At 31.9% G+C, this 14965-nt stretch overlaps 2 protein-coding genes across 3 annotated transcripts in view; one reads left to right on the forward strand and one right to left on the reverse strand.

Annotated features, from left to right (window-relative positions):
- The window catches only part of LOC123704680 (translational regulator orb2), a 47054-nt gene extending 42764 nt beyond the window's left edge, over positions 1-4290 (reverse strand). For both annotated transcript variants that reach the window (XM_045653097.1, XM_045653096.1), the window contains exon 1: positions 4048-4290. In XM_045653097.1, the coding sequence (XP_045509053.1) occupies positions 4048-4263 (216 nt within the window). In that variant the 5' untranslated portion in view covers positions 4264-4290. The remainder of the gene's footprint in view (positions 1-4047) is intronic.
- Positions 4291-10949: 6659 nt separating this feature from the next.
- LOC123704682 (probable galactose-1-phosphate uridylyltransferase) lies at positions 10950-14604 on the forward strand. Its single transcript, XM_045653101.1, has 8 exons — positions 10950-11005; positions 11701-11864; positions 12068-12195; positions 12386-12463; positions 12978-13130; positions 13391-13466; positions 13630-13849; positions 14205-14604. The coding sequence occupies exons 1-8, from the start codon at positions 10984-10986 to the stop codon at positions 14420-14422; spliced, it is 1059 nt and encodes a 352-aa protein (XP_045509057.1). The 5' UTR covers positions 10950-10983; the 3' UTR covers positions 14423-14604.
- Positions 14605-14965: the final 361 nt, after the last annotated feature.

The raw sequence follows: 14965 nt of genomic DNA on the forward strand, positions 1-14965 counted from the left end.
ACGGATACAATGCACTTCGAGGCATTTCAAACAATCCCATAATATTATGTTTGTTTTTCATTCAACACTGGAAATGCGTCTGTATCGATTTATCGAGAGCTTGAGATTGTGTTACAGAATAATTTTACCTATGTAAAACTATCGATAATTTTTAAGCTATCTATACTAGATAATATTATAAATGCGAAAGTAACTTTGTCTGTCTGTCTGTTACTCAATCACGCCTAAACTACTGAACCAATTTTAATTAAATTTGGTATGGAGATATTTTGATACCCGAGAAAGGACATATGTTTCTTTTTATCCCGGGAAAATGACACAATCCCGGAAATCTCACGGGAACGGGAACTATGTGGGTTTTTCTTTGACTTGAAGGCCAACAGGAGTGGAGCAATCCAGGTGAAACCGCGGAGCACAGCTAGTTCTGTTAGGAAAGTTGAGACACGATTTGTATTTTATTTTACAGATAGGCTGCTTCCTCGATAAATGGGCTATCTAACACCGAAAGAATTTTTCAAATCGGTAGTTCCCGAGATTAGGGCGTTCAAACTAACAAACCAACTCTTCAGCTTTATAATATTAGTATGTGTAGATATATATATATACTTCCATAGCATATTTTTTATATTTCTATCCTATTTTTTATGTTGTGTTTATTTGCCTACCTTATAATGTCGTAAAAACATTCGGAGACGAAATATGTTAACATCAATATTTTTAAGATATTCCTTATCTTTTAGATAACGCTGGAAGATAGCATGATTCAAATAATAATATTATCTCGTCTTACAGAATATTTTGTTTTTGCTCCAAATAATACGTTTGAATTTAGCCCGTGGTAGCTAGCTACTAGTTATTATTCTATGGCCATTGTTTCCAATTTGAGAAAATCCAATTGAGATGGAGATATTAAGTATTAAAATTTAAAATAAATAATGTGTAGTTGTTGTAATACTGATTTGATTTAAAAGCAACTATGGAGTTTCTTGCCTGTTCTTCTCCATTCTCTAGTTCTTCGAACTAAGCCTAAAACGGGTGCCACTTATACTTTTTACTTGTGAACAAAACTATATTGAATATGCCCATGTCTATGTCTATGAAAGAATAGATACTGCTTTCCGAATAGGTAAATGGTAAAAATATGTAATGACGGTTCAAAAGTGCTTCTATAAGGAGTCCAATTGAATATATAAATGTTTGAGTTTGAGTTTTAGTAAGTAATAAGAATAAATACAGTTTTATAAAACCAAAACACAAAAATAAGATAAACTTATGAAATTATTGTATTGTCGCCGATCTTTAATAAGTGTAAATTTTGAATTCTGTTCGTTTAAAGTGTGTCAAGACGAGTGTAAAGGATTCGGTTACATACATAATATATTATCATTTACTCCTGGTTCAGCTGTTTTTGAAATCTAAATACTACTCTTTTCCTAATTCCTAGTAATCCCCTAATTTCCTAAACACTAACATACTTATATTTTAAACCGGAAAGCATGTATTATAATAGTTTTTAATACAAGCAACAAATTATGAATTCACTCAAAAACGGCTGCACGAATGTGGATAAAATGCGATAGATAGATTATAAATTAAATTATATTATTGCAAATACAAGTAAAACCAAGGTAAAAAGCTAGGGCATGTAATTGAAAAGAATCCGAAATATTCCCCTGTACTACTGACCGACTACGCCGCGTAGCAGCGTAGAGGCTGCTACGGCGTAGCTGGATTCGTACTTTGACCCAATTTATGTAAAGAGCTGAAAACTGGCGCAGTTACTCATTATATTATTCAGAATGAATATTTATTTTAACTAGCCGATACCCGTGACTTTACGTGCAAATTATCTGTATAAATATTATAAGGAGAAAAAGTGATATTTTTAAGCAAATCTTCTATATAATAAAAAATGTATCGCCAAATGTGTTTCAGCGCAAAACTCGAAAACGGCTGAACCGATTTCGTTACCTAATTATAAGATAGTTCTTACGGGGACAAAACATAAACATGTACTATGGACGAAGCGGGGGCGGATCGCTAGTTATATAAATATAGAAGAAAATTACATTTTTAAGTATATTATTTTATATATATTTGTAATGGAAAAAGTAAAAATGAAAACCATTTTGTTTTATTTATAGTAGAAAGCTACTAAAAGCCTTCTTTAGACTTTGCCAGGAATTATTTCTGGTAAAGACTGCGTTTTTATTACGAGTCAACCCGTAGGCGTTGGCTCTAAAATAAGAAATTTATGAATGGTAAAAATTAAAGATTGTTGAAGTGAAAAAGTGTTATTATTATAGAGGTAATAATAATTGTACTTGTAATTATTAGTATGCTCGTTTCTATTTTACTATGTAACATATAAATTTGACTTGGTATTCATGAAAATAGACCTTTACGCTGTGTGCGGAAAAAATTACTCAAAGCAAGTAAATGTAAATCTTCATATCACGTAGTCTACCATCTTTTCTAACATAATATATCAGAGTGTGGTGTTCCCGTATTTATTTATTTATTTATTTAAAAGAATTATTCATTGTACAATGTACATACAGTAATTATACCAAAACATACATTGAATTTAGTAACGTATTACTACACTACCTGTGCTCCGCGGTTGCACTCGCATTGCTACGCTCCTGTTGGTCTTAGCGTGATGATATTTATAGCCTATAGCCTTCCTCGATAAATGGGCTAATCTAACACCGATTTTTTATCGGATCAATAGTTCCTAAAATTACTTAGAATGTTAAAATGTATTTATTTTATATCATATTTATATTAAATTATTTTAACTAATAACAAAATGAAGTTAGTTAAATATGTTACTCTATAATATATATTTTTACGTGTTCTAGTTTGTGACTAAAGTTTCCAAAACGGCTTGACCAATCTGTGTAATAATTCGGCTCCTGTCTATATTTTCATTGATTTTATTAATCGTACTTATTTAAAAGGACTTATGGATAATGTAATCTAAGAGATATACAAGTCGAAATTCCTTCTAAAGACTAACTAACCCGCGCTCCACTTCACGTGCGATGAAGTACATTTGACACCCGCATTGTGCTGCGGGAACACGGCATATCTATGCTAATATTATAAAGCTGAAGAGTTTGTTTGAACGCGCCAGGAACTACTGGTCCGATTGGAAAAAATCTTTCGGTGTTAGATAGCCCATTTATCAAGGAAGGCTATAGGCTATATATTATCATCACGCTAAGACCAACAGGAGCGGAGAAATGCGGATAAAACGGTAATTCTACGTTATTATAAGTAATGACAAAAAAAATGTATTGTAGAGTTTATGAGGATATATTTCCATATTGAACATAAGTAAAAATTATATTACAATTAAATACGAAATAGAAATAGGTCAATTAAATTCGCATTTTAACATAATATAGATTGTTTACCTGCGTAAACAATTTTTAATAAAGTTATTTAGAAACAATTTTCACTAATTGTTTATGACTCTACATCTTACACTCTACAGTTTAACAGATTAAATTAAAATTGTTAACCATTTTAAATTATTTTTGTGTTATTTCCATTTCCATACAAATACTTAAGACTTTAAAAAAATCAAATATACTTATATAATAAATGTATTACTAAATATAGAGTTATTTTTGTTATCTGCGTAATAAATATGTTTTAAATAGTTTAATGCATATAGTAAGTAAAAAGACTTATCAATATAAATAGAAAAACACTTCGAAAATAACTTAAAAACAATTTAAGTTACAACAGTCGTAAAATATAACCTTACATAATGAAAAATAAACGTTCAAGTTGATCTGATAAGCGCTGCTTAGGTTATGTTTAAGTGAAATTTATTTAGAATTGTAATTTCAGTATTTTTCGAGACTTATTGTAAAAAATTGTTATCCTAAATCGATATTATGAATTGTATTACTGTTGTAGTAAAAATTATGTTTTTCAGTATTATGTTTCGAATCAAAACTACGCATTAAGTTATTATCAACGACTGTTCACGGGAAATAGAAAAAATCGATTATTTTCACAACATATCATCACCTGAAATGGTTCATCTGGTTTGCCTGGGTACGAGGCGCTGCGTCTGTAATCTGGAGGTCTAGGTGGCGCTGGTGCCCTCCGCCACGGGGCGAAGGCCGAGGGCTGCGGGGGCTGCGGCGTCGGCCACCTGTACTGTGGCGCCCTACGGAACGGAGCCCTGTACTGCCGTTCATCGTCAGCGACGCCCGGCGCGCCGGGATATTGTAATTCACCCATGCAAGCGTGCTATGCGTCCGACCTACAGTACGGTCGGATCACGACTGACGATAAGAGCCAAAGGGTCGATTGACTGCGCGCGCATTTTCAACACGGCACAACTTGGTTACCGATTTTTTATCTGTTCTAAGTAAGTTTAGTTCAGGGAAACGCCGTGACGCTAGTGGCGTGACATTTTGAATTGAAAATTCGTATGATAACAGTTGTTGCTTTTTTTGGTATTTATAGTAATTATATTGTGGGACAGGACAGGACAGGACAATTTTCACTCACGGCACGATCTGATCCCATACTAAGCATTCGCTTGTGTTATGGAAACCAGACGGCTGATACATATATATAATTTTAAATTAATACTTATTTAGATAATTAACACCCAGGCACAGAGCAAATATCTATGTTCATCACACAAATATTTGCCCCGGGTGGGAATCGAACCCACGACCTCTGGCTTGGAAGGCAGGGTCACTACCAACCATGCCAACGGGCAGTAAAGAGATTGTAGTTATTGTAAAATACTGGTGGCCCCAGCAGACGTTGTTCTGCCCTTGCTTCTTATTCGTGTTCCCTAAGAACGTTTCTTTTGCCTTAACGTTAAAATTATAGTAATAAAATTGGTAGAGCCATTCTCGAGTTTTACTCTTATCTACATACTAGCTTTCCTCCCGCGGCATCGCCCGCGCATTCAAAGAAAAACCTGCATAGTTCCCGTTCCCGTGGGATTTCCGGGATAAAATCTATCCTATGTCCTTTCTCGGGTATCAAAATATCTCTATACCAAATTTCATGCAAATTGGTTCAGTAGTTAAAGCGTGATTGAGTAACAGACAGACAGACAGACAGACAGACAGAGTTACTTTCGCATTTATAATATTAGTATGGATTAAATGGTGATTTTTTGATTGATTTCAGCCCTAAAAATATTAAATACCATACATTGTCAAAACTAGTTTAAAATGTACAAAAAGTGAAAAATGTAGAGTCCTTCTGATTTCTACATTCTCCATGTTTTCAAAATCCAAAGTATAATATTTTGTTCCGCCCTACAAACCCAATTCTGTAATAGAATTTATTTGTATGTCTATTGAACAGTCTAAATCTACATCCACGCCATCTATTTACTTTTACTAGAACATCTATAGTAGAGCCATTTTAATAGGCAACATTTTTCTTTTCAAATCGATCCAGTAGTTCCTGAGATTAGCGCGTTCAAACAAACAAACAACGTCTTCAGCTTTATAATATTAAGTAAAGTATTATATAAATTGCTGTTATAATAAATATTGTAGTGTAATAAATAATAATTTATTAATTGCTGAATAAAACCTCACGGTGGAACGCGCGGGAAGATCAAGTACTTCTATAGATCATAATATGTTAATCTGGTACATAAGCTACACCACTGCCAAGTATCAACAAAATCCGTTCAGTGGTTTTCGCGTAAAGGAGTAACAAACATGCATATATTCTTAAAAACTTAAGTGTTTATAATATTAGTAGGATTCATCCATTTATCGATAATACCTCTAATATGTAAAAGAGAACATTAAATGTAATAAATTATTTTATTACATGTTTTTTGATGCTCTCTTATTATATCTTATAAAATACGGCTTCGCTCGTAGTACCTACATGTTAACGTTTTTTTTTTTTTTCTTAAAAACTATCCTATCTCTCAAGTTGGATCGAACTGCACATGGTGTGCGAATTTTATTATAATCGGTTAAGTGCTTTAGGAGTCCATTAAGGACAAACATTGTGACACGAGATTCATATATATTAAGATATTATTTATTGAGATATATATATTGATTATTATTAATAATATATTTTCTATGCATTTAAAAGTTTATTAAAATTCAACTAACACATGTGTGTTGAAATTTGTACGATAATTTAATAGTTTATTATCAAAATTAGTTGGCATTTAATATTATTTACTTCCATTTAATTAAAGATGAATCAAGGCTATTAGTTTAAAAAGTGTTTTGTATGATGAATCATTAACTAAATTGATAAAAAATTGAGCATTTTTGAAACTATAACAAAAATAGAGCTGTATCTAATGAATTAAAATTAAAATTAGTCTGAGTCTTTTTCAGCGGTTCACAATCATTTTAAAATGAGATTTTTTTTTAAATATATTATATTGAAAGTAGAAAAATTATTATACTCGTATAAATATTTAATATCGTTTATAATAAATATGTTCTATTAATAAAAGCATGCAGATATAATATTGCTAGAGTTGAATAAAAATATGGAATAAGTTTATTTCGTTTTATTTCCCTATTTTATCAAATTTTTCTGTATTTCTATACTAATATTATTAGGAAAGGTTTGTAATTATGTATGTATGTTACGCTTTCCCGCTTAAACCTCTCAACCGATTTTGATGAAATTTGGCACAGACAATCTTTAGACCCTGAGAAAGAACATAGACTTTTATTGCGAAATATGTACCACGGGCGAAGCCGCTAGTATCTTATAAATAACCTATAAATTACCTTTAATTCATTTTAACTACCTAGTATATATATAATTGTTTATAAGCAATAATGATTATTATATAAGTGTACCTATGCGGATATCTGCAAAACCTTGTTGCGGGTAACTGCTGCGGCATAATGCGCTAAGGTGCTATAGACTATATCTATGAGAATTCTCTTGTATTTATGTTTATTTTTGAAGTGAAACTTCTCTATCGGGGTTGGAAAAAAATAGTGTAACATTTCGTTACTCGTGACATTTTTCCATTACGCGCCATCTTTTTCTTATCCCTACCACGCGTGATTCGACGTATTTCTGTAAAGTTGCATATAGTAAATTATTTTTTGAAAAATAAGGTCATAAAGAAGTTTCACTTCTTACTTGTGTAAACTAGTACACGCAAACATTTTTTGTTACTATAGAACCACAAGATTCTTTGCAATTATAGGACTAGTTGTTGCCCGCGGCTTCGTCCGCGTGAAGATCTGTGAGCTGTCAGGAGTATTATTGGATAGCTGTGCCCCGCGGTTTTATCCGCAATGCCCCGCTCCTGTTTGTCTTAACGATATAGCATTCTCGATAAACGGGCTATCTAACACCGAATTTTTTTTCAAATCGGACCAGTAGTTCCTGAGATTAGCGCGTTCAAACAAACAAACTCTTCAGCTTTATAATATTAGTATAGAAGTATAGATAATTAGATAACGCAAACTTATTGGTCTCATATTGACAGATTTCAATAATTTGTATAGATCAAGTATAGATATATATTATATACAAATAGACGCATCTAATAAAATATTATAAACCTGAAATCTGAAGATTTTGCTTGTTTCGTTTCATTAGCCATTTAGCATTTAGCCCATTTATAGAGGAAGGATATCCTATCGTGTCCTACTAATATTATAAACTAGCTGCTCCGCGCGATTTCACCCCCGTGGCTCCACCCCTGTTGGTCGTAGCGTGATGACATATAAGCCTATAACCTTCCTCGATAAATGGGCTATCTAGCACCGAAATAATTTTTCAAATCGGACCAGTAGTTCCCGAGATTAGCGCGTTCAAACAAACAAACAAACAAACAAACTCTTCAGCTTTATAATATTAGTATAGATGTGAAAGTTTGTGAGGATGGATGTGTGTGTGTGTGTGTGTGTTTGTTACTCTTTCACGCAAGCTGTAGACTAAAACAATATGTTTCAACTTACTAATACTTTTTTTGTAAAAAAATATATAAACATTATTTTCTGATATAATAAAAAATACTTATTCATTAATATAATCACAAACTACCTAGTACCATCAAATATAAGGAATCAGGTTAGTAAAATAGCCTCATTAAATTATTATATTATCACTAATCCTTGATATGTGTACCTACAAAGTTTAAAACAAGACATAACTGCGATAAAAACAACCGACTTCAAACTTGCACTTGCAACATTTACAAATACAGACAAAAATGCTCATAAAATAAAAACTACTGGGCCTATCCGAATAAAATTTTTATGGGACCAATTCGACACCATCCCGCAGCGAACAAAAAAAGAATCACGTAAATCGGTTCAGAAACCTCGGAGTAATCGGTGTACATACATAAAAAAAACATACCGGCCGAATTGATAACCTCCTCCTTTTTTTGGAAGTCGGTTAATAAGTGGGTATGTCTGTTCAAATGTTAAATGGGTCGAAATCAAGTCTTATGCGGAGTGCGGACTTCACTCTAAAGCGCGTCACACACGCCATCCTGTTACAAATGACCCTAAACACTGACACAAAATTTCGGGTCATTTGTAACAGGATGGCGGTTCTACAGGGGTCTTAGTACGCAATGACAAAAAGAAAAATGATGGTCAGAACGCTGATACCGGATACCTTAAGATACTGGAATATTTTATATTAGAGAATCTTAACATTAAATATTAGATATACATACTTAGTATCTTCACCGTGTGTGACGCGCTTAATTCGCAAAGTAGGCAGTAGGTACCATTGCATTGTACCGTAAAAATTTCATACAAATTTAATAGGTACGGTCTACTAGGTAATTTTATCTGACAGAAAGGTGACCAGAATATTTCTAGAAATCGTTATGATATCCAAACTAATATTATAAATGCGAAAGTAACTCTGTCTGTCTGTTGCTCAATCACGCCTTAACTACTGAACCAATTTGTATGAAATTTGGTATAGAGATATTTTGATACTCGAGAAAGGACAAAGGCTACTTTTTATCCCGGGAAATAGGATAGGTTTTATCCCGGAAATAACACGGGAACGGGAACTGTGCGGGTTTTTCTTTGACTGCTCGGGCGAAGCGACTGCGGGTGGAAAGCTGGTTTAATATATAATGATAATTAACTAATAAACTAATAACCTGTGCTAATTACTAATAACGTAAGTAAATTCTTCTATAAACTTTAAAGCTTATAGCTTTCCTTAGTTCGACACTAGATGGCGTTGTGGGATCTTGGCGATTTTTTTAGCAACATTATTAATAGGATCGAATTGAGTGCATGAATGTTGCCTGAATCAATTTAAAATAATTGAAATCTGAAAACAAAACTCACTCCATGTTCTAACAGTAAATAAAAAATTATTTACCAAAAAGTTCCTTAAAAATAACAGCGCCATCTATGATTATTTTTTAGGAAACTGAAAACGGAATTTGTAATAGCGCCATCTAACAATTTACCTTAGAACTAAAACAAATTAATGTTCACAAACATCGTACACATACAGTATGATATTCGTCGTTGTTTTCCATATATCTACAAGATGGCGCTAACTTACCATTACATAAAAGAACTGCTATTTAAAACAGCAAAAAGGGGTTAAAATTACAATAAAAATTAAAAATACCTTAGTAAAGAACCTTTTTGAAGATAATTATTATTATAGATATGCGCAGTTAAAGCCGCAATAATATCGTTTTTCGAAATGTAATGAGGTTTACAAATAGCAAAAATATTAAAACAAAATATAATATCCAACTTTTCAAACAAAAAAAATATGTAGATATGCAATTTTTGGGAGAAATAAGGGAAGAAAGTTTAATTTTTTATATTTATGTAGCTATATAATAGATCAGTAATATTTTGTAAAGTCTTAGTAAGTATCTAAATATAGTCTTTACCTACATAAATTAAATAAAAGGAACCAAAACAATTTTCGGCGATATTATTTACAATATTTTAAAGATAACTTTATTGCTCTGGTTATCTCTACGTTTATACTATGTTATAATAGTGTTGTAAATTGCTAATACGTAGTGCGGTGAATGTATTATCGATAAATTAGATTTTAATTAATGAATTCACACACTATGTTTATGTAAGTTGAAATGTAAAAATAGACTTAATCATAAATTAAGCAAGTTACCTACGTAAATCTTATACAATAAAAATGAATCGCAAAATGTGTTGGTAAGCGCATAACTCGAGAACGGCTGAACCGTATTTCGATAATTCTTTTTTTATTATATTTCTTGAAGTACGAAGATGGATCTTATGTAGAGAAAATGAAAAGAAGTACCACGGGCGAAGCAGGGGCGGACCGCTAGTTATATATATTACTAGCTACCCGTCCGCAGCTTCGCCCGCGTTTCCAAAGAAAAATCCGCTTAGTTCCCGTTTCCCGTGGCTTAATCTTATTTTTTAATCCAAGTTACCCTCTATGTGTCTGCTAAATTTCATTGTAATCGGTTCAGTAGTATTTACATATAATACATACCTACACATACACATCACATACATCATTAAACTTTCGTATTTATAATATTACTAGGATAGGATAGTATTTTATGATTCTCGATCCATTTCTCTAAGCTACCTACTTACTAAGCTTTATTGTTACCTTTAAACCTATATTATATACATGCGAAATTATTAATTAACTTTGATGATCAGTTCTTCTATTTTATGCTTGTTCTGTTGAAAATATATTTTAACTCTAATAATGTAGGTACTTACTTTACCAGAGATAAACCCTGGAAACAAATGGAGGCTTTTGGGGACTAAATTTATTTTTATTCTTGTTTTAATTTAACAAGCTACTCAATGCTAGGTACTCATCCGCATAAAACATTCATTAATTTTTTTTTTTCAAAACTACCTATCGTTGTTAAAACTATCGACGTTTTTTCACTACTTCCCTATTAACAACGTCACTATTATTAACTGTAATCATCTAATCAGTAAACGCTGTGTTCGACACTGGGACGTTCGTAAAATGAAGAAATTTATATCAACTGGTAATAAAAATTATTAATAATACAATATTACTATAATAACTAACAATATATTCTGTAACTTTTTCATAACTTATGTAGAAAAAGTCAAAGGTTTTCATCAATTTAACTTTTTCTTTCATGTATTTATATAAAACCTTGATTAAAACTTTTTGGCGCCATCTATTTATAGCACAGATAAACAATAGTTTTGAAGAACTGAACAAGATGGTGGGAGTTTAATTCTATTTGTAAGTTCACTAACATTTTTAATTTGCATTGTAATTAAATCGAATGTTATGATTTTATAGTAAGTAGGTAATGTGCGATATAGTCCGACAAGGTTAATTAAGGTAAATTGATTGACAATGTCAAGAGGTCATCACAATATTAAGGGTTGCTATTCTAAATTATTTACCAGATATTTTGGTAAAATTTGATGAAATAGATATTTTAGTTTTGCATCCAAAATGCTTGTTTATTTTTAGTTATGCATTATTCCTTTATTTATAGAATTAAATATAATTGATAGATGTAGGTTTAGGATTGGGATAAGTTTTAAATTAATGCTGATTAGGTACCAGTTTTTCATTGCAGCACACCTCTCAAGTCCAATTAATATGTAATTGCATTTTTATTTTACTTTTTTTTTGATATTGCTGCTTTAAATATTTTCTTTTTAATTTGTTAATAATTAATCAAGAAACATATAATTTCAGATCATCAACACGTCCGCTACAATCCACTAAAGGATGAGTGGATTCTTGTGTCACCGCATCGCTGCAAGCGACCCTGGAGTGGTCAGACTGAAGACTCGCCGGAGGAACAGGCCCCAGACCCTAATAACCCGTTGAGAGCTGGTGCTACGAGAGCTAATGGCCAGGTAACTGCCATTTAAAATAACATGTTAACATTAACGTGTTTCTTTTGTCATATATTTGTTGTAAAATAATTTTGTAAGAGTTAAGCATTTCGAGACTGAGCTAAAGTTAAATAATAACAAAATAAACTGGCGTGTTCAAAAAGTTTGTGCAAAATGGGAAGTTTATTGAATAGTAATAACTTTTAAAATGTATATAATTACAGAAAAATCCTAACTATACATCGACTTACGTATTTCCAAATGATTTTCCCGCGCTTCTGGAACGAGTCCCGGAACCTCCAGAGTCAGAGCATCCTTTATTTGTGTCGTCACAGGCTAAAGGCACTTGCAGGTTAGTTTATTAATAAGAATTAATAGCAAAAAATACTTCTACTATTTACTTCTAAAAATCATCAAGGTATAAGCCAATCACATGCCAATCTAAATGGTTAAGACATTATTTTAATACATAATTAAAAATATTTATTGAGCAGTTATGTTTAAGAACATAATTTTATTAACTATATGAATTCTATTTTCAGAGTAATGTGTTTCCACCCAGATTCTTCTATGACGATTCCTCTGATGTCTGTAAAAGAAATACGAGCAGTGATTGATGAGTGAGTTTTTATATTTATTTACAGTAAAAATTTATGAATTAAATATACACAACTAGCGGTCCGCCCCGGCTTCGCCCGTGGTACATATTACGCAATAAAAGGTAGCCTATGATCTTTCTCAGGGTCTAAAGATTGTCTGTGCCAAATTTCATCAAAATCAGTTGAGAGGTTTAAGCGGGAAAGCGTAACATACAGACAGACAGACAGAGTTACTTTCGCATTTATAATATTAGTAGGGATATACATACCATAATTAATTGTTTGTGTTAAAACGGTACTATTCAAAAAAATATGGTTACTTTTCTTGCTTCACGTAGGTACACTAAGCAAGCACAATGATATGATAATTATGTAAATAAATAAAAAATCGTTTATTGCTTTTCATAATATCATTTATATCAATTTATATTCTCAGTTCAACTGGTAGTTTACAACTAGTTACTTATCATTGTTAAATCTTCTTTAATTATTTTTACGGCTTAATATACTTAAATAAAATCTGTTATTTTTTCAGATGGATAAATCAAATGACAGAATTAGGTCGGCGCTTCACTTGGGTTCAGATATTCGAGAACAAGGGTGCTGTGATGGGGTGTTCCAACCCCCATCCCCACTGTCAGATATGGGCGTCTAGTTTCTTACCCAATGAACCTAGGGTTAAGGATAGGTGAGTAGTTTCGCTCACATTCACGAATTAGTGAGAATAAGTACATACTTCTGAAATATATCAATAGTGCTATTAATATATGCACGTATGTATCTATAAATTATTTTATTATTTACTCATGCATGATGCAAATAATACCTACACACAATTATTTGACTAATTACTAAGCCTACAGATCTAGATATCTATAATGAATGAGTATTCGACTTCAAACTATCGTTTAAATCTAATGATAATAAAAAAGATACTTTTTCTTTCAGGTGTCAAAAAGAATACTACATAAAATACGGAAAGCCTTTACTTGCAGATTATGTAGAACAAGAAATATTGAAAAAGGTATGTTTAATCTTATTATATCTATTTTGAGCATTAGCACGTCGGAAAGTTATTATCAATTTCTGTATTTCTTTCAACGATTGCTAAAAAACCAACTCATAAAAATAAAATAAAATAGTACAGTAATAACTAATACGTAATAAAATATTTTTTCATGTTACAGGAACGTATAATAATCCAAAATGAAGAGTGGATAGCAGTTATTCCATACTGGGCATCTTGGCCCTACGAAACTATGCTGTTACCTCTAAAAGGAAGGCCTCAGAGAATGACAGATTTAAACGAGAATCAAAAGACGGCGCTGGCGGAAATAATGAAACATTTGAACACGAAGTTTGATAATTTGTTCAATTGCAGCTTTCCGTATAGCATGGGATGGCATGGTTAGTTTTGATACTTGTATTCATTATAACATGCACAATTATTAATAGTGAAGAGAAGCTGTTTAACTCATAAATATGCTTAAAGAACTTTACATTCATTCGCACTAAAAGTTTGTAATCAGTTTAAAATTAAAATTAATATTTAAAACTTTAATTGATTTTGTGTAAGTAGTTCGTCAACGGTTAAGCCTATTCAAACCATAGTTGCTCAACTGTATGTTAAGTGTTGTTCCTGTAGTTGTAGCTTAATATTCTATTTATTAATTCAAATTATCAAACAAATTATTCCTATGTGCTCTTCATCTTACCCTTTTTTATTATTTGTAAAAACTAAATTGTTTCTTATCTATTACAGGTGCTCCAACAGGCCCCTCCACGTGCCCAGGGGATTCTCCGCACTGGATATTTCACGGCATATACCTCCCTCCTCTCTTACGCTCGGCTAGTGTCAAAAAGTTCATGGTTGGTTACGAAATGCTAGCACAACCACAGCGGGATCTTACACCAGAACAAGCGGCTGAGAAACTGAGAGAATGCGATCATTTGGTGCATTATAAGAATAAGAATGTTTAAAAGGTTAAGGGCAAGGTTTAAAGGTGTTAGAAGCTCTAAAATATCATATGTACTTACATGGTAATCGATAGAAAGCTGTTAATTGTGACTGATATGTAAATCATGGAAGCTTCTTGACTACTTTTATTTAAGTACCTATATATCAAATGAATTTTTGAAATAAATCAATTTGTTATCTACAATTAACTAAGTTTTATTTTCACATACCTGCAGTTCTTGACAAAATTTAACTCAATATTTTAAATTACTGCCTACGCAAAAATAAATAATACGTCACGCTTCACAATCACTTTCAAATTTATTTTAAAGTGATTGTGAAGCGTTTATTGTTCCACTGTTTAAATATAATTACTTTGCAATTCAAATTTCAATCAGAACTATGAAGTAAGCAGCTTGTCAACATAATTATTTTATACGAGTTTAACTCGATGCAGATCTCAAGTGATCGTTTAAATCTGTTTGAAAAATTATGCGGGTATTTGTCAAACGAATTAAAGGTGCTTACTTGAAGACATATAATCGTTAAAATACATTTAAATACAA

Source organism: Colias croceus, chromosome 30 (genome assembly GCF_905220415.1).
Source record: "Colias croceus chromosome 30, ilColCroc2.1".
NCBI lineage: Eukaryota > Metazoa > Arthropoda > Insecta > Lepidoptera > Pieridae > Colias > Colias croceus.